The sequence below is a fragment of the Pseudophryne corroboree genome, chromosome 6, assembly GCF_028390025.1.
Source record: "Pseudophryne corroboree isolate aPseCor3 chromosome 6, aPseCor3.hap2, whole genome shotgun sequence".
In the NCBI taxonomy this organism is placed as follows: domain Eukaryota; kingdom Metazoa; phylum Chordata; class Amphibia; order Anura; family Myobatrachidae; genus Pseudophryne; species Pseudophryne corroboree.
In genome coordinates this window covers 636,989,693-637,010,337 of record NC_086449.1, presented here as the reverse complement: position 1 = coordinate 637,010,337, position 20,645 = coordinate 636,989,693, and the positions used below count along the sequence as shown (strand labels likewise).

The 20,645-nt window shown below is 45.5% G+C and overlaps 1 protein-coding gene across 1 annotated transcript in view; it reads left to right on the top strand.

The window, feature by feature from the left end:
- The first annotated feature begins 914 nt into the window (after positions 1 to 914).
- Positions 915 to 20,645, top strand: part of NDFIP1 (Nedd4 family interacting protein 1) — a 111,092-nt gene continuing 91,361 nt past the window's right edge. Inside the window, exon 1 of the mRNA XM_063928142.1 lies at positions 915 to 1,100. Within this exon, the coding sequence (XP_063784212.1) occupies positions 1,068 to 1,100 (33 nt within the window). The 5' untranslated portion in view covers positions 915 to 1,067. The remainder of the gene's footprint in view (positions 1,101 to 20,645) is intronic.

Below are 20,645 nucleotides of genomic sequence, written 5' to 3'. Positions count from 1 at the left end.
AGCTGCTTGTGAATCCTAGCCATGTAGTAAAGCAAATAATATGCATTTTCATAAACAAAAGGTGCCCGACGTTAGCAGAGCTGCCAGCTGACTCATGCCAGGCATCTCGTGCAGAAAAAGCGGCGGTGCTAGGGGGCACCAGCCAAAATCTTGCCTAGGGCATCATATTGGTTAGGGCCGGCTCTGCCTGTACATGCCGAGCAGAGACGGGACATATCCTGTACATGCCGTGCAGAGGCGGGGCATATCCTGTACAGGCCGTGCAGAGACGGGGCATATCCTCTACATGCCGTGCAGAGACTGGGCATATCCTGTACATGCCGTGCAGAGACGGGGCAAATCTAATACATGCCGAGCAGAGACGGGGCATATGTTATACAGGCTGTGCAGAGACGCGGAATATCAACAGCAATGGGGCATATCATACAGTATATAGGCTGTGCAGAGACAAGGCATGCACAAAGCAGGACGGTCTTTAAGAAAACCAAAAAGATTACCTGTGAGGACTTTGTGGGGACAACGTGTTAATGTAACCGCTGCCCATGCAGGGAAACGTCTGGAAACAGCCTATATAAATGGCTAACGCTGCTACAAACCTCTATGGGGGGAATTCAAGTGTTTTACACACTGGCAGCCACTAGATGGCGCTCAATGGGGTAATTGACTTGTTTTTGTTGTATTTGGGCATGCACAGATGGCGGCGCTGACAAATTCTGATGGCTAGTGGTACCTAGTAATAATCGTGACATTTGCCAAAAATATGAGGCAATATCACTATTATTGCTAAATAGGCCCCTAGCTATATACTGTACCCATGCTGTGTATTACACACATACAGTACACAGTGCTCTGCAGCCTGTGCATCGCTGTGTACACACAGTATTATTTCCTCCTACGTCGGTGTCAGTCTCCTCCTTACTGTGCTCTCTCCTCCCCCCTCCATAGGGCAGTATTAGCCATCTCTCTGTATCATCACCAGTCCCCGGATCTCTGCCCCGCAGCCGCCGCAACCTCGGTCTCACTGTCCCTGGACCAAGGCTCTTCGCTCCGGGCCACCTCCTGCAGCCATGTCTGAGCAAAGCGGCAGCAGATACCAGCAGGTATGGGGGCAGCAGGCTCCAGGGGCGGTCGGGCGTTACGTGAGCCTCGGGGATGCGACGTACGCGCTAGGCCACAGTGTTGTGATCCGACACCCGCACAGTAGTGAGGAGGACACTCGGCAGCTGTGCCCGCGGGGATTGTGTTATACAGCAGCAGTAACGCTATGCGGCCGTGTATGTGCAATGTTACCGCTAGCATATGCTATATAATACAGACAGGCCCCTGCTATGGCCAAACATCAGATTATCTATCTATCTAGTCACAGTGTCGTGGAACTGTAATGTATTTAGCATCGAAAGCCCCACACACACTAGGCAATATTGTTCACAATATCACCTAGTGTGTACACTCATTATCGTTATCTGAACATGTACAGATGAGGGAGGTCCTCATTAACGACAGCCATGCAGGATGGGTGTCGTTTTCCCCACTGAAGCTCCCTTCCCTGCCTGCATCGGCAAGTGTGTATGCTTTGGCTAGTGTGTATGGGTCTTAAGATTGCACATTTACTCTATATCCTATGTATGTGCTCATGCATGCAGTGCACGATAATGGGGCAGATGTATTAACCTGCAGAAGGCATAAGGAAGTGATAAACCAGCGATAAGTGCAAGGTGATAAACGCACCAGCCAATCGGCTCCAATATGTAAATTAACAGTTAGAAGCTGATTGGCGCGTTGTCACCTTCCTCTTATCACTGGGTAGATGCTAGATTCAAGTGGTCTAAGGGACCTTTTACGTCAGGGGGAGGAGCCATGACACGGGTGGCGAGCGAAGCGGAGCGAGCCACCGAGCCCGAAGCGCGGCGAGCAAACTTTTCGGTTACCCTGTTTGGCCATGGCTCCTCCCCCTGGTGATGTCAGAGGTCCCTTACCCCACTCCGATTTAGAACCAACCCTTATCACTGCTTTATCACTTTTTTATTCCGTCTCCAGCTTAATACATCTGCCCCAATGTCCTGTGTAAATGTCGTTCCATGTAGGCCGTCTTCCAGGTATCACACACAGGGCTTGTACCTGCATTCACACATTTTCCTGGTTGTTTATAAGAAATACTGTATAAATCAGGTACAATATGTTTGGCTGCTGTAATCCCAGTCTTCCTAAGGGGTGTATTCTATAAGAGTCAGAAGCTGCTGTCTTGTCGGAAAGACGGCAGCTTCCGACTGATTTAGGTCGGAAGGGGTTCCGACCTATTCAATAGGGGATGATTTTTTTCCGACAAGTTGAGAATTCCCGACTTGTTGGAAAAGACGTGGATAGGCGGAATAGCCGCCAATCCGCGTGCTTCTGTCGGAAACGGGGCCAAATCCGACAGTCGGATTTGCCTCTCATTGAATAGGGCATGTCTGATCCATTCCGACAAATGCATGTCGGAATGGATCCGACTCTTATTGAATACACCCCATAGTCTATGACAGTGGTTCCAAAACTTCCTTGAATAGCAGCCCCCTAGCGTATCAGCATTTATTTCACGGCACCCTTAGGACAAAACAAATTTATTGATACATTTTGAACAAAAATATTACATTAAGTAACTTGTCTCTACCTGTGCTCTTTAGGTTATGTTGAGGTACAGTTTTGCTTCCGTTTATCCACATATTTTATTATAGGCCTCCTCCTTTAACACTGGTTTTGCCTATCATTTTGATCATAAATAATTTGATTTGCTCCTGGACCACCAACCCAAGGCACCCCAGAAAGAGCCTCCCGGCGGCATCCCAGGGTGCAATGGCGCACAGTTTTGGAACCACAGGTCTATGGGAAAGCATTACATTCTATCAATATATATCTATATAATCTAGGGCAGTGGTTCCCAAACATTTTTGAATCACGTCGCCCTAAAGTATCAGAATTTTTTTCACGCCACCTAGGCCAAAAGATTCTTATTGAGAAATGTAAAAAGAATATTAATATAAGTAAATTGTTTTTATATGTCAACCTTAGGTTCAATTGTGTGGTGAGAGACAGGATTTGCTTCTGTTTGTCCACATATTGTATGATCAGAAGCCACCAGCTCTGGTTTTGCTTTTACATTGACCATAAATTATTTGAATTGGTCCTGAACCACAAATCCAAAGCACCCCTGCAAGTGCCCCGAGGCACCCCAGGGTTCCACGGCACACAGTTTGAGAACCACTGACCTATGGTGTTTTATATATGTGTATTGAGAGAGAATATGCAAAAAAGATGGTACTCTGGGACGGTATCCGGTCTCTAGGTCGACAGGTCAAAAGGACGACATGAGTTTGTAACAATTATTTTTTTCTTTTCTTTTTTTACTTTTTCATTCTTAACAATCCACGTGGACTACGATTGGGAATAGTAGCTGTGCCGAGCGCAGTGAGGCAACTTGCCAGAAGCATGGCGAATGAAGTGGTGCACTAATTGGGGTTCCTGGTCACTGCACGGAGAAAACGACACAAAAAACAAAACAAAAAAAAAAAAACCTCATGTCAACCTTTTGACCTGGAATCCCTGTCGACCTAGTTACTGTTGACCAATAGTAGTCGACCTTCCACACCACACCCCTCTGGGACAGTTTGCACAATAAGCACACTTGCTTTATTACAGCTGTTCCAGAGTGCCATCTTTTTTTTTCATTTTGTAAATGAGCCTTTGACACTGGCAGTATGTGTCGGTCTGTCTGTCTGTCTGTCTACCTACCTATCTTAATACTAGCTGTTCTACCCGTTCTTCACACAGCAGTTTCTTATTTTCATGGTTGTAAACATAAATGAGTGTTCAAAATTTTGTAACTCTATAGACCTGTAAATTAGAGACTTTCTAAAGTAGGTAAATATTAATCCATGATTCTTGGTGTTACCCGAGGATCACCCGTAGCAGATACATTAAAAAAGTGACAGGACCATTTTTGTAAATTTTATTAAATTCTACATACTGGAGTTGCAATCCAAATTTTGATCCGATTGTCCGTTTGGGCGTTATCGTTCACGCAATGCAAGCCACGCATCGGTAATGACTTCATTATATCAACACCCTTATCAACCCCTTAGGGGAGGTTTATTAAAATTCTAATGATGTAGTTTTCCTATTTCCCACCTGAAGAATACATATGTTAAATTTCATCATCCTAACATATTGGGAAGTAAGAGAATTAGTGATGAGTCTGAGTGAGGGCTTTCACCTTTATATACAGTATATAGATACTGTATGTTTCATAGAGGCAGAGAAAAGCTGCTTTCCTCTGCTTAGTGCCATTCACAGAGTGAGTTATCGTGGAGAAGTTCTGGACTTCTCCATTGGCACCTCCGCTCTGTACCTGAATTGCATCACCATACTTTGGTATGGTGAATGCGATTCATGACAGGACGGAAAGCTTCTCCTGTGTGTTGAGATTCACCACTTCAGAATATCATAATCTGAACATCAGGGTGGAAACGTCAGGGAAGTTTAATGCTTTCCTGCTCTCTGCCCCCCTGAACCCCCCCTGCAGCCTCCCCTGACCTCAGCCGCCAGTGCATGTGCAGAAGGGAACTGCCTTCCTACTCCACACTTTGCAGAGGACCACAGCTGAAGACGGGATAGGTGGAGCCAGGATATCAGATTGCGTCGCATGAATTGCTACTTAACAAAGCTACATATCTCATTGAGCTGATGTGATATATAGTGAAAAGTAACAATTCTGATTTCACTTTCTTTATGAATAGACCCATAATTCTCAAGTTCTTTGTTGTTTTGAGGTAAAAAGACTATAACTGGCATGGGTAACTCCACAAAGAAACCATACCTATGAGGTCTAAGTATTACCACCATTAATGAGTGATTACAGACCGTTACTGTCCTCATATAGTAGGACACAGGAGCTCACTCAGCCCGTCAGTTTGTGTGTGAAGTCATGTGGCTTTTAGTGACTGTGTCACATGACATTCAGTAACTGAGTGCCAGCATGCTGTATGTCAGGGATCTTAGAGTCTCAAGATATTGCTGCTAATGGCTTAATAATCAAATTTTAGTAGTGCCTGTGGCTGGGAATTTTTTATTTATTTTTAAATGAGCAATATTGCTTACAAAATTGCCTAGTGTGTACCCACCATAAGTCTGTTATGCAATATGTTGCTTGTAATATTAAGAAGTGGAGAAATACTGTATGTTGATTATAATGAGTGACTGTGACATAATGAAACATCTAAGTGACATACAGTTATTAGTACACTTTCTAATTAGTGTTCATACTAGGCTGTTTTAGTCGGGCGATGCACTTTTCCTAATTTATTACGCTCCGCCCTTTTACCGGTGTACTGCTAAAACAGCTTGCCCGTGGCTGATCTCCTGCCTCCTGAATAGATGCCATAGGCATCATCTATCTATTCATCTTCAGTCACTGTTTATGAAATGTGGCTGGTGCCACGGTCACTGTGGGTACGGATAGGGGTAATTGTTTAAATTAGCATATTCTACAGTAATTCGCAATCATTTTACACCTGGGTATCCTCACCTTGACAGGACATTATTTGTGGCCAATTTATTAAAGTATATTTGCAGCATATCCCTGGAAACCCCCCTTTTTGACAGGTACCTGCAAATATCAAGTATCTCCATGATGTAACAAGGTGGAACAGTTTGATTCCATCAGCGACTGCAATCCCTGTGGGTTTCTATGGGGGCTGCTATGCTGCCGGATTTACCAAGCTCCGGAATGAAGTTAGCTTATAGTAGGGTTTTTTTAGGAGGGGATCTTTTCACGGAGTCTCCGGCAGGCGCATGAGCAGAAGCACAGCTGAGAGGGCAAAGAAGGAAGCAATATGATCACATTACTTCTCAGTAATCGCCAGAATGGCTTTGTGTCGGAGCCCCTGTTCCGGCGACTCACCAATAGTACATTTTAGCGAAGATTGCTTATTTTCATCTGCATTTGTCACAATGTTGCACAACTTTACAATAAGTAGAGAAGGAGTCTATTCCTCCTCTGACTATCTTTTGTGTTGATGTTGGCACTTTGCCATGGCATCTGGACAACAGAGAAGGGGGATCTGCATCCAGGGCAATGCTGATGCAGGCTCGTAGGGTTACTGTAAGAGTATAAATATATGGCTGCTATGGACATTCTGCAGCCAGGGAACCAGTGTGAGATGAACCACAGAGCCTGCTTTTCCATGCGGAGTGCTCTCATAATGGTGCTAATCCCACTCTTAATAGATACGTTACTTCTAAGTGCTTTCTGCTTTTATGCTAAGTGTTCCTTCTTTATACTATTTGTTGGATTTTTTCAGTTAACAGTACATTTTTGATAGTGAATAATATATTATTTTATGTAACTTCCATTTAGCTACTTGACGTCAGCATTCCGGACTGTATCAGTCAGGGAAAGCAGTTTGAATCATTGCACATATACCTCTACATAGGCTGCTATTTTCTCCACAATAATTGCCTGCAATTAGCACGTTTTGTCTCTGTAAAGAGCAATGAGCTTGCCGCTGCCCTGAATACACAGCACTAAGAGTAATGATAGCCTTTGTTCAAATTTTATAGTGGTTGATTGCATATGCATAGACAACATCATTAATACCACTTGGTAATTACTGTATTGCTTTGTTTTATATTTATAGCAGTGTTTGCTTTATGTGTGAAAAAATATTTTCTTTGAACTTGCTTTTTACTAGTTCCTTGAGAGCAGCCTTGTACTATTTTCACTAGCTCTGTTTTGGGAAAGGTTCACGGTATGTAAGATAATTGCTTGTCAAATTATGAGATGTCTGTTAGTGGATCTCTTATTTCTTATTTTTTCTTTTTAGCTCTGTTACTTTAGGAACTAATTAAAGGCAGATGTTTAATTAGGTTAAGACTACAGCCTATCAAATCAGTAGGGAACTAGTGATACTTCACACTCATTATATTTACTTTATAGAGGGTGATGTGCTGGAGACCCATTCAATTAGAAGACCTTTAAACTAGGCTTGAAATCATTCACTTCTACTTGCAGATACAGAGGTATAAGTGAAAATCAGTGACACAAGCCTATTTCCAGGTACAATGCTCACGTCTAACTAAATACGTCTTCTGGCACAGTACACACATTAAAACAATGTGAAAGGGTACATGCACCTAATTGAATTATTTAGAATTATTTCCCAGTATTTCTGACAATGTGTGTGCTGTCTGTTTTCCCTGATGTGGAATAACTATACTCTGGGTTCTAATCCAGCCTAGTGCCCTGTATTTATGTGCATACAATAGCAGACTCTGGCTTCATCTGAATGCTAATGGTCTCGTAGAAGTATAATTATGGTAGGCATCAGGGATTTCTCTATAGCATCTCCTTCTGTGCAGTTGAAATCTGTAGAGCTGTAAGCAGCTGCTGAATACTCTTTGAATAGATAAGTAACACATCATGTGCTAGTAGAGAACACTGATAAATATGCATTCTAGGTTACCTCTAGTATTCTTATATTTTCCAAGTTTTATGATTTACCAACAAATGAAGCATCCGTTTATTCAATATCATAACACAAATCCTAGAATATACAGCACTGTGCAAAAATGTTAGGCAGGTGTGGAAAAATGCTGCAAAGTAAGAATGCTTTAAAAAATAGAAGTTTTAATAGTTTATTTTGTCAATTAACAAAATGCTAAGTAAATGAGCAGAAGAAAAATTCAAATCAGTATTTGGTGTGATCACCCTTTGCCTTCAACACAGCATCAGTTCTTGTAGGTACACTTGCACACAGTTTTTGAATGAACTCAGCAGGGAAGTTGTTCCAAACATCTTGGAGAACTAACCACAGATCTTCTGTGGATGTAGGCTTGCTCAAATCCTTCTGTCTCTTTATGTAATCCCAGACAGACTCGATGATGTTGAGATCAGGGCTCTCTGGGGGCCATATCATCCCTTCCAGGACTCCTTATCCTTCTTTACACTGAAGATAGTTCTTAATGACATTGGCTTTATGTTTGGGGTCATTGTCCTGCTGCAAAATAAATTATCAGCCAATGGGGCTGCAAGGAAAAAAGATGCATCACTGCTTCCTGGTTTCAGTCCCCTAATTGAATAGCAAAAGGTTTTTTAAATTTCCCGTCCGCAATTGAATTTGCCCCATAGAAGGAGATTTATCGTAGCTTGGAGAGAGATAAAATGCCAACTATCAGATCCTGTAATAAAATCTGAATGGTTAGGTAATTTCTTTCTCACCAAACATAGTAAAATCTGAAATACCATAAAAGGCTAACACTGCTCCTCACCTTTATGGGGGGAAATTCAAGTATTTTGGGCGTCAGCGCCCACTAGATGGCACCTGACGGAGCAATTCAAATGTTGCTCCGTTCAGGTGTGGACAGCTGCCGACTCTGAAATGACTATTGTGGTGTTCCGTTATTTTGATGGCCTTGTAACTAGCTTAATATAAACTTAAAATAATTGAGCTTGTACTATGCAGTAGAATCTTGGAAATCCACACGATGTCACCAACCATGTGAGGTTTCAAGAATTTTTTTATACAGATCCAGAGTACATAAATGATAAAGTGTAAAAAAACACAAACCTAGTGTAATCCAATTTACATTAGAAACACAGTAACAATAAGCAAATGCCCCTACATGAAATTAGAGATATAGCAGCTTATCTGAATTCCAAGACGAAACGCGTTGGAGTGGTATTTGCTGTATGCTGGTACATTTAATATGATTATGGTGCTCAATGGGTATTACTAGTTATGGTCCCCTAGCAGCATAAATCAGCAGAGGTGTACTACCTCATACATAATAATAAACACATAATTTAGCTCGCTACCCCCTGGGGATGGCGAACTAATATGCTCGAAAAGTGACCCATTTGGGTGCCCAAACGGAACTTTTCATGATCGCGCCCATTACTTTAGTCGGGGGTAGCCGCTTTACGCGGCTAAACCCGACTACTATGGGCACGATATGCGCAATAAGCGGAGGGTCAATTGAATATTGCCCCACGATCTCCCATCACCTTAGGCAGGAGATATATTCAATTGATCACAGCACAATGATGTTTTACATAACAAATACAGTTTTGCTTTTTTTCAAACATAAGGTGTTGATACACTTAGGGGTCAGATTTTTAAAACAGTCAAAAAAATTGCACTTTCCGACTGTTTTAGGTCGAATTTGGCTTCAACCTGATCAATTATAGTGCCATTTTTCCGACTTTTTACAGAGTCCGACTTGTCGGAAAACATGTAGATCGGCGCATTAGTGGCGGATCCATTGTGTTTTGATGGATTTGCAAGCGATTCCGACAGTTTTTTGGCCCATTTTCAACAATGTCGGTCAGACTTTAAAAAAGTTGGATCAGCAATGTCGAAAACGGGCAAAACCTGTTTGAAATGGCCGCTAATTGAGTACTGACCTGTCGGATCCTCTCCGTCGGAGAGGATCAGACAGGCATTGAATAGACCCCTAAGGGGAATTTAATTGTTTCTCGCACCCGTAGCTCTATGTCCGAAGTGGCCGAGGGTTATTTGGTGATTTTGGGTGCCAGTCACTTTTTTTTTCATATTTCTGCTTGCACGCTTCTGAAGTGCAAATACAAATCCATATAAAGTAGGGTTTTGGGCTTAGGTTGCGCGCTGGTTCGCCTCAACTGAAATGCAACCATCACTTGGCATGGGAAATGCTACTTTAAATGCCTTTAACTTGTTGCTCTTTTGTGCGAGAGTGCGGCCGTCGCTGCGAGCAGCGCAGGCTGGTCACCCAAATAATTAAATAGCTCCCAGTCGCAAGAAACAGTTGCCAGCTGCCTAAAGCACTTTTATTTTTATTATAATGGGTATTTGAGCCTGTTATTCTGAACTCAAAGTAATAGTTCATTTGTGTTTATTAAAGGATAAAAATATGAATAATAGAGAAGTTACGGAGTATTTTTTATTTCTTACAAATATACACATTTCTGGCAGTACATATTAATTATTAGGCTTTTGTAGTAATGTATATCCATAATGAGTGACTGATAAATACATGCAGATATTAGGGTTTGTGGCCTTTGTTCCGTGAGGCCACGCCCCCTAATGAAAGTATCCTACAGCACTCTGGAAGCTGCTGGGCTGCCTCCAGCACACGCCTTTACCCAGCCGGCGTTGCTGTCTGCATAGCAGAGCAGACAGCACCACTGAGAGCATGCACAGTGTACTCCAACTTCCCGACCTCCCGCAGGACGCTGCGGTTCGGGAGGTATGGAGGTATGACCTGGTAACTCGTTTAACTTGAACCCATTTCCACTTGGCAAAAACCTGGGTTGATGCGCGTTCATGTGCAAAAATCTGGGGGTTTGAAGGCAGTGATAAAGTGGTATTAGTAACGATAGAAATTGTCCTTGTAAATACACTTTAATAGGATTTCTGTACTGGTGCGTTTAAATGAGGCATACCTGCTTCATCCCCTTGTGGTTGGTCCATTTCCTGTGCAGTGCAATGCTGGTAGGTGACAGGGCAGTGTATCTCTGCCCTGTATTTCCTCGAGTATGAAGATATTTCTGAATGGGCTGGATTGATTATGATAATTGTTCAATAGCTTTTGCAAGAAATTCTGTCATGAATGCTGTACTGCTAGATTTAGGGCCGGTGCTAGAGTAAAAAAGGGACAACACGTGCCGCAAAAAGGGGTGTGGTCCACAATTCACATTACACCACACAGTATTACAATCTTATTCACATTATCCCAAACATAGTGCCCTTGGTTCATATTACACCACATAGTAGTGACCCTTATTCATGTTACGTCCCACAATAGTGCTCCTTATACACATTACACCACACAATACTACCCCTTATACACAAGGCCTACAGTAGTGCCCCTTATCAGAGGTGTAGGTAGGTGCCATGATGCCCGGAGTAAGGGTATGTTTCAGCACCCCTTTCCTGTGTTGAATTGGAGGTATGTTACATTTGAAAAGAAAAAGGGTTTTTAAAATCTGTGACAGGGCCAGTTTAAGACTTTGAGGAGTGCAGGGCAAAAGTTTCCTTTTGCACTAGCCGTGCTGAAATCAGGGACAGTGCACGCCGTGCACCAAAAATATGGGGGTGTGGCCACAGAATAGTACCAGTTCATGTTACACCGCCCAGTGGTGTCCGTTAGTCACATTACACCGCACAGTAGTGTCCGTTATTTACATTACACAGCACAGTAGTGTCCGTTATTTACATTACACAGCACACTAGTGTCCGTTATTTACATTACACCGCACAGTAGTGTCCGTTATTTACATTACACCACACAGTAGTGTCGGTTATTTACATTACACCGCACAGTAGTGTCTGTTATTTACATTACACCGCACAGTAGTGTCCGTTATTTACATTACACCGCACAGTAGTGTCCGTTATTTACATCAGACCGCACAGTAGTGTCCGTTATTCACATTACACCGCACAGTAGTGTCCGTTATTTACATTACACCGCACAGTAGTGTCCGTTATTTACATTACACCGCACAGTAGTGTCCGTTATTTACATTACACTGCACAGTAGTGTCCGTTATTTACATTACACCGCACAGTAGTGTCCGTTATTTACATTACACCGCACAGTAGTGTCCGTTATTACATTACACCGCACAGTAGTGTCCGTTATTTACATTACACCACACAGTAGTGTCGGTTATTTACATTACACCGCACAGTAGTGTCGGTTATTTACATTACACCGCACAGTAGTGTCGGTTATTTACATTACACCGCACAGTAGTGTCCGTTATTTACATTACACCGCACAGTAGTGTCCGTTATTTACATTACACCGCACAGTAGTGTCCGTTATTTACATTACACCGCACAGTAGTGTCCGTTATTTACATTACACCGCACAGTAGTGTCCGTTATTTACATTACACCGCACAGTAGTGTCCGTTATTTACATTACACCGCACAGTAGTGTCCGTTATTTACATTACACCGCACAGTAGTGTCCGTTATTTACATCAGACCGCACTGTAGTGTCCGTTATTTACATTACACCGCACAGTAGTGTCCGTTATTTACATTACACCGCACAGTAGTGTCCGTTATTTACATTACACCGCACAGTAGTGTCCGTTATTTACATTACACCGCACAGTAGTGTCCGTTATTTACATTACACCGCACAGTAGTGTCCGTTATTTACATTACACCGCACAGTAGTGTCCGTTATTTACATTACACCGCACAGTAGTGTCCGTTATTTACATTACACCGCACAGTAGTGTCCGTTATTTACATTACACCGCACAGTAGTGTCCGTTATTTACATTACACCGCACAGTAGTGTCCGTTATTTACATTACACCGCACAGTAGTGTCCGTTATTTACATTACACCGCACAGTAGTGTCCGTTATTTACATTACACCGCACAGTAGTGTCCGTTATTTACATTACACCGCACAGTAGTGTCCGTTATTTACATCACACCGCACAGTAGTGTCCGTTATTTACATTACACCGCACAGTAGTGTCCGTTATTTACATTACACCGCACAGTAGTGTCCGTTATTTACATTACACCGCACAGTAGTGTCCGTTATTTACATTACACCGCACAGTAGTGTCCGTTATTTACATCAGACCGCACAGTAGTGTCCGTTATTTACATTACACCGCACAGTAGTGTCCGTTATTTACATTACACTGCACAGTAGTGTCCGTTATTTACATTACACCGCACAGTAGTGTCCGTTATTTACATTACACCGCACAGTAGTACTCTTATACATGTTACACTGCACAGTAAAAGCCACTCATACACGTTATGCGACAGGAGAGCCCATTATACATGTTATGCCAGGTAGAGCCCAACCACGTCATACCTACCACCCCTCTACTGTAAATGTAGTACCTTCTGCTTCAATACTTTGTAGGCATAACGCTGATTGATGCTCTGCCTTGGACTCCACGCTCGGGTGCTGCTCCTCCTCAACCTTCTACTCCTCTTCCCTTTTGGAGTTTCCGTTACTCCAGCAGCAGCGGCTCTGGAGTATGGGGGTAATTCAGACCCGATCGCTCGCTAGTGTTTTTTTTGCAATCCAGCGTTCGCGTTGTCACCGCCCACCGGGGAGTGTATTTTAGCTGTGCAAGTGTGCGATCGCATGTGCAGCCGAGCGGTACAACATTTTTTTGTGCAGTTTCTGAGTTGCCCAGAACTTACTCAGCCGCTGCGATCACTTCAGCCTATCCGGCGCCGGAATTGACGTCAGACACCCGCCCTGCAATTTTCCAGACACTCCCTGAAATGGTCAGTTGACACCCACAAACTCCTTCTTCCTGTCAATCTCCTTGCGACCGGCTGTGCGAATGGATTCTTCGTAAAACCCATCGCGCTGCAAAAAACGCAAGCGAGCGATCAGGTCTGAACGACCCCCTATGTCGGCAGTGGGGGGGGGGTCAGGTACAAATTACCCAGGCCAGAGACTAATGAATGGGCCCGGCAGGGACCCTGGTCCGCTGCACTCCTCCATCCCTCCGTACTGGGCAGCAGCAACAGCATAAGCTCTCAACTTGACAGAGTGAGCTGTGCTGCGGAGCCTCTGCCTGTTCCTGTACGCAGGCCTGGCGCTACCCGCTCAGCAAAGGGATGCAAAGCACGTAGGAGCCAGGCTGGAGAGGCACTCGCCCTACTCTGAATCTCTGTGCTGCGCCTGGGCCCCCTGCCGGCTGCTGTGCATGTCACACAGTATGACAGGTAGCGACGGCGGCAGCTTGAAGCCGCCTCCTCACCCTTGTCAGCGTCATCTTAAGCCAGTGTCTGTGTCCAGCCCTAAAAGGGGGCTGAGCTACATGGCGCTGAGGGGCGGAGCTACACGAGACTAGGCTGCAGAGGAGGCAGAAACTGCTACAGATCCGGGCAGCCAGATGGTAAGTTGAGGGAGAGTGAGTGAGAAAGTGTATCTACAGTATGTGTGTGTGTGTGTGTATATATGGATCTGTCTGTGTGTGTGTGTGTGTGTGGGGGGGGGGCGGCATAATTTGTATAAATGGCACTTCTGTGGGCATTATATGTAACCAGCGTTACTACAGGGGCTATTATGTGTATAACCGGCGCTACTACAGGGGCTATTCTGTAAAAACGGCACTATTAGAGGGCTATTATGTGTATAACCGGCGTTACTACAAGGGCTATTATGTGTATCACCGGCGCTACTACAGGGGCTATTATGTGTATAAGCGGTGCTACTTCACGGGCTATTATGTGTGTAAGCGGCGCTACTACCGAGGCTATTATGTGTATAACCGGCGCTACTTCAGGGGCTATTATGTGTATAACCGGCGCTACTACAGGGGCTATTATGTGTATAACAGGCGCTACTACAGCCGCTATTGTGTATAAGCAACGCTACCACAGGGGCTGTTCTGTATAAACGGCACTATTAGAGGGCTGTTATGTGTATAACCTGCGCTACTACGGGGGCTATTATGTGTATGTGGCGCTACTACAGGGGCTATTATGTGTATAATTTGCGCTACTACAGGGGCTATTATGTGTATAAGCGGAACTACTACAGGGGCTGTTATGTGTATAAGCGGCACTACTACAGGGACTATTATATGTATAAGCGGCACTACTACAGGGGCTATTATGTGTATAAGCGGCGCTACTACAGGGGACATTATGTGTATAAACAGCACTATTATGCGTGGGGTAATGTGAATAAGATTGTGCTACTGTGTGGCGTAATTTGTAATGGGCATACTATTGTGTGGCCACGCCCCTTCCTTGTGAGGCCAAACCCCTTTTTTGACACTCACTGTCCCTTTGTAAAATATAGGAGGGTGCACATTTATAGTTTGCAGGGGGGCACCGAACACCCTAGCACCGGCCCTGCCTGTACGGGTAGTTGGGGAGTGATCACACTCCCCACTCGAATTGCCCCTGGCTGAGGGGCTCAAGCTCCCCCTGCCCCGCTGAGCTCTGCAAAGTTTTTTTTTTCTTTCTTCATTTTTTCCAAAAGGGGGTGTGGCCACACCTTCCGCGATTGGGCCATGCGCCTAAAATTCTACCCGGCAGGCAGAACTCTTGACACTGGTAGCACTGCATTCGGCAGCAGCACACTCTCTGTGGGGAGGAGGAAGGAAGCTAGAGGGACCTTACATGGGGAGCCGTGCTACATGCTGCCAGCACCGCTACCTGTCATTTAGTTTGACAGGCGCAATGGCAGTTGGCAGCAGGGTAGCAGAGCACGGAGAGCGCCTCTTCAGCTGAGCACCTCCCTGCTCTGCATACCCTTTCTGAGCGGGTAGCGCTGACTCTGGCTAGATTTGACACTTGAGAACACAGACTTCTGATTAGGATCAGAGACATCAGTGTAGCGACTCTCTTCCTAATTTGTCCATCGTGCTATTGAGCATACTACGTGTAGGGGGGAATTCAATTGGGTGTGCGTTCTAGAAGGCAATCTTGCCTAGTTTAAAATCACACACTTCGCCTACATGCACGTATTTGAGATTTCTCTATCGTCCTAGTGGATGCTGGGGTTCCTGAAAGGACCATGGGGAATAGCGGCTCCGCAGGAGACAGGGCACAAAAGTAAAGCTTTCCGATCAGGTGGTGTGCACTGGCTCCTCCCCCTATGACCCTCCTCCAAGCCAGTTAGATTTTTGTGCCCGGCCGAGAAGGGTGCAATTCTAGGTGGCTCTCCTAAAGAGCTGCTTAGAGAAAGTTTAGCTTAGGTTTTTTACTTTACAGTGAGTCCTGCTGGCAACAGGATCACTGCAACGAGGGACAGAGGGGAGAAGAAGTGAACTCACCTGCGTGCAGGATGGATTGGCTTCTTGGCTACTGGACATCAGCTCCAGAGGGACGATCACAGGTACAGCCTGGATGGTCACCGGAGCCTTGCCGCCGGCCCCCTTGCAGATGCTGAAGTAAGAAGAGGTCCAGAATCGGCGGCAGAAGACTCCTCAGTCTTCTAAAGGTAGCGCACAGCACTGCAGCTGTGCGCCATTTTCCTCTCAGCACACTTCACACGGCAGTCACTGAGGGTGCAGGGCGCTGGGAGGGGGGCGCCCTGGGAGGCAAATGAATACCTAATTTGGCTAAAAATACCTCACATATAGCCTCCGGAGGCTATATGGAGATATTTAACCCCTGCCAGAATCCGTTAAGAGCGGGAGACGAGGCCGCCGAAAAAGGGGCGGGGCCTATCTCCTCAGCACACAGCGCCATTTTCCCTCACAGAAAGGCTGGAGGGAAGGCTCCCAGGCTCTCCCCTGCACTGCACTACAGAAACAGGGTTAAAACAGAGAGGGGGGGCACTAATTTGGCGATATGCTTATATATATTAAGATGCTATAAGGGAAAACACTTATATAAGGTTGTCCCTATATAATTATAGCGTTTTTGGTGTGTGCTGGCAAACTCTCCCTCTGTCTCTCCAAAGGGCTAGTGGGTCCTGTCCTCTATCAGAGCATTCCCTGTGTGTGTGCTGTGTGTCGGTACGTGTGTGTCGACATGTAGGAGGACGATGTTGGTGAGGAGGCGGAGCAATTGCCTGTAATGGTGATGTCACTCTCTAGGGAGTCGACACCGGAATGGATGGCTTATTTAGGAAATTACGTGATAATGTCAACACGCTGCAAGGTCGGTTGACGACATGAGACGGCCGACAAAAATTAGTACCGGTCCAGACGTCTCAAAAACACCGTCAGGGGTTTTAAAACGCCCGTTTACTTTAGTCGGTCGACACAGACACAGACAGGGACACTGAATCCAGTGTCGACGGTGAATAAACAAACGTATTCCTTATTAGGGCCACACGTTAAAGGCAATGAAGGAGGTGTTACATATTTCTGATACTACAAGTACCACAAAAGAGGGTATTATGTGGGATGTGAAAAAACTACCATAGTTTTTCCTGAATCAGATAAATTAAATAAAGTGTGTGATGATGCGTGGGTTCCCCCCGATAGAAAATTATGGGCGGTATACCCTTTCCCGCCAGAAGTTAGGGCGCGTTGGGAAACACCCCTTAAGGTGGATAAGGCGCTCACACGCTTATCAAAACAAGTGGCGGTACCGTCTATAGATAGGGCCGTCCTCAAGGACCAGCTGACAGGAGGCTGGAAAAATATCATAAAAAGTATATACACACATACTGGTGTTATACTGCGACCAGCGATCGCCTCAGCCTGGATGTGCAGAGCTGGGGTGGCTTGGTCGGATTCCCTGACTAAAAATATTGATACCCTTGACAGGGACAGTATTTTATTGACTATAGAGCATTTAAAGGATGCATTTCTATATATGCGAGATGCACAGAGGGATATTTGCACTCTGGCATCATGAGTAAATGCGATGTCCATAACTGCCAAAAGATGTTATGGACACGACAGTGGTCAGGTGATGCAGATTCCAAACGGCACAAAGGTGTATTGCCGTATAAAGGATGAGGAGTTATTTGGGGTCGGTCCATCGGACCTGGTGGCCACGGCAACTGCTGGAAAATCCACCGTTTTTTACCCTAAGTCACATCTCTGCAGAAAAAGACACCGTCTTTTCAGCCTCAGTCCTCTCGTCCCTATAAGATCATATCTGCCCAGGGATAGAGGAAAGGGAAGAAGACTGCAGCAGGCAGCCCATTCCCAGGAACAGAAGCGTTCCACCGCTTCTGACAAGTTCTCAGCATGGCGCTGAGACCGTACAGGACCCCTGGATCCTACAAGTAGTATCCCAGGGGTACAGATTGGAAGGTCGAGACGTTTCACCTTCGCAGGCTCCTGAAGTCTGCTTTACCAAGGTCATCCTCCGACAAGGAGGCAGTATGGAAAAAAATTCACAAGCTGTATTCCCAGCAGGTGATAACTAAATTACCCCTCCTACTACAAGAAAAGGGGTATTATTCCACACTATATTGTGGTACTGAAGCCAGAAGGCTAGGTGAGACTTATTCTAAACATTTTTTTGAACACTTACAAAGGTTCAAATCAAGATGGAGTCACTCAGAGCAGTGATAACGAACCAGGAAGAAGAGGACTATATAGTGTCCCGGGACATCAGGGATGCTTACCTCTATGTCCCAAATTTGCCCTTCTCACTAAGGGTACCTCAGGTTCGTGGTGCAGAACTGTCACTATCAGTTTCAGACGCTGCCGTTTGGATTGTCCACGGCACCCCGGGTCTTTACCAAGGTAATGGCCGAAATGATGATTCTTCTTCGAAGAAAAGGCGTCTTAAGTATCCCTTACTTGGACGATTTCCTGATAAGGGCATAGTCCAGGGAACAGTTGGAGGTCGGAGTAGCACTATCTCGGATACTGCTACAACAGCACGGGTGGATTCTAAATATTCCAAAATCGCAGCTGATCCGACGACACGTCTGCTGTGCCTAGGGATGATTCTGGACACAGTCCAGAAAAAGGTGTTTCTCCCGGAAGAGAAAGCCAGGGAGTTATCCGAGTTAGTCAGGAACCTCCTAAAAACAGTGCATCATTGCACAAGGGTCCTGGTAAAAATGGTGGCTTCCTACGAAGCAATTCCATTCGGCAGATTTCACGCAAGAACTTTTCAGTGGGATCTGCTGGACAAATGGCCCGGATCGCATCTTCAGATGCATCAGCGGATAACCCTATATCCAAGGACAAGGGTGTCTCTCCTGTGGTGGTTATAGAGTGCTCATCTTCTAGAGGGCCGCAGATTCGGCATTCAGGATTGGATGCTGGTGACCACGGAGCCCAGCCCGAGAGGCTGGGGAGCAGTCACACAGGGAAAAAATTTCCAGGGAGTGTGATCAAGTCTGGAGACTTTTCTCCACATAAATATACTGGAGCTAAGGGTAAATTTATAATGCTCTAAGCTTAGCAAGACCTCTGCTTCAGGGTCAGCCGGTATTTATCCAGTGGGAAAAACATCACGGCAGTCGCCCACGTAAACAGACAGGGCGACACAAGAAGCAGGAGGGCAATGGCAAAAACTGCAAGGACTTTTCGCTGGGCGGAAAATCATGTGATAGCACTGTCAGCAGTGTTTCATCCCGGGAATGGAAACTGGGAAGCAGACTTCCTCAGCAGGCACGACCTCCACCCGGGAGAGTGGAAACTTCATCGGGAAGTTTTTTCCACATGATTGTAAACCGTTGGGAAATACCAAAGGTGGACATGATGGCGTCCCGTCTGAACAAAAAACGGGACAGGTATTGCGCCAGGTCAAGAGACCCTCAGGCAATAGCTGTGGACGTTCTGGTAACACCGTGGGTGTACCAGTCGGTGTATGTGTTCCCTCCTCTGCTTCTCATACCTAAGGTGCTGAGAATTATAAGACGTAGAGGAGTAAGAACTATACTCATGGCTCCGGATTGGCCAAGAAGGACTTGGTACCCGGAACTTCAAGAGATGCTTACAGAGGTCTTATGGCCTCTGCCGCTAAGAAGGGACTTGCTTCAGCAAGTACCATGTCTGTTCCAAGACTTACCGCAGCTGCGTTTGTCGGCATGGCGGTGGAAAGCCGGATCCTAAGGGAAAAAGGCATTCCGGAAGAGGTCATTCCTACCCTGGTCAAAGCCAGAAAGGAGGTGACCGCACAACATTATCACCACATGTGGCGAAAATATGTTGCGTGGTGTGAGGCCAGGAAGGCCCCACAAAGAAATTTCAACTCGGTCGTTTCCTGCATTTCCTGCAAACAGGAGTGTCTATGGGCCTCAAATTGGGGTCCATTAAGGTTCAAATTTCGGCCCTGTCGATTTTCTTCCAGAAAGAATTGGCTTCAGTTCCTGAAGTCCAGAAGTTGTCAAGGGAGTATTGCATATACAACCCCCTTTTGTGCCTCCAGTGGCACTGTGGGATCTCAACGTAGTTCTGGGATTCCTCAAATCACATTGGTTTAAAACCAGTCAAATCTGTGGATTTGAAGCATCTCACAGGAAAAGTGACCATGCTCTTGGCCCTGGCCTGGACCAGGCGAGTGTCAAATTGGTGGTTTTTTCTCAAAAAAGCCCATATCTGTTTGTCCATTCGGACAGGGCAGAGCTGCGGACTCGTCCCCAGTTCTCTCCCTAAGGTGGTGTCAGTGTTTTACCTGAACCAGCTTATTGTGGTGCCTTGCACCTACTAGGGACTTGGAGGACTCCAAGTTGCTAGATGTTGTCAGGGCCCTGAAAATATGTTCCAGGACGGCTGGAGTCAGGAAAACTGACTTGCTGTTATCCTGTATGCACCCAACAAACTGGGTGCTCTTGCTTCTAAGCAGACTATTGCTAGTTGGATGTGTAATACAATTCAGCTTGCACATTCTGTGGCAGGCCTGCCACAGCCAAAATATGTAAATGCCCATTCCACAAGGAAGGTGGGCTCATCTTGGGCGGCTGCCCGAGGGGTCTCGGCTTTACAACTTTGCCGAGCAGCTACTTGGTCAGGGGCAAACACGTTTGCTAAATTCTACAAATTTGATACCCTGGCTATGGAGGACCTGGAGTTCTCTCATTCGGTGCTGCAGAGTCATCCGCACTCTCCCGCCCGTTTGGGAGCTTTGGTATAATCCCCATGGTCCTTTCAGGAACCCCAGCATCCACTAGGACGATAGAGAAAATAAGAATTTACTTACCGATAATTCTATTTCTCGGAGTCCGTAGTGGATGCTGGGCGCCCATCCCAAGTG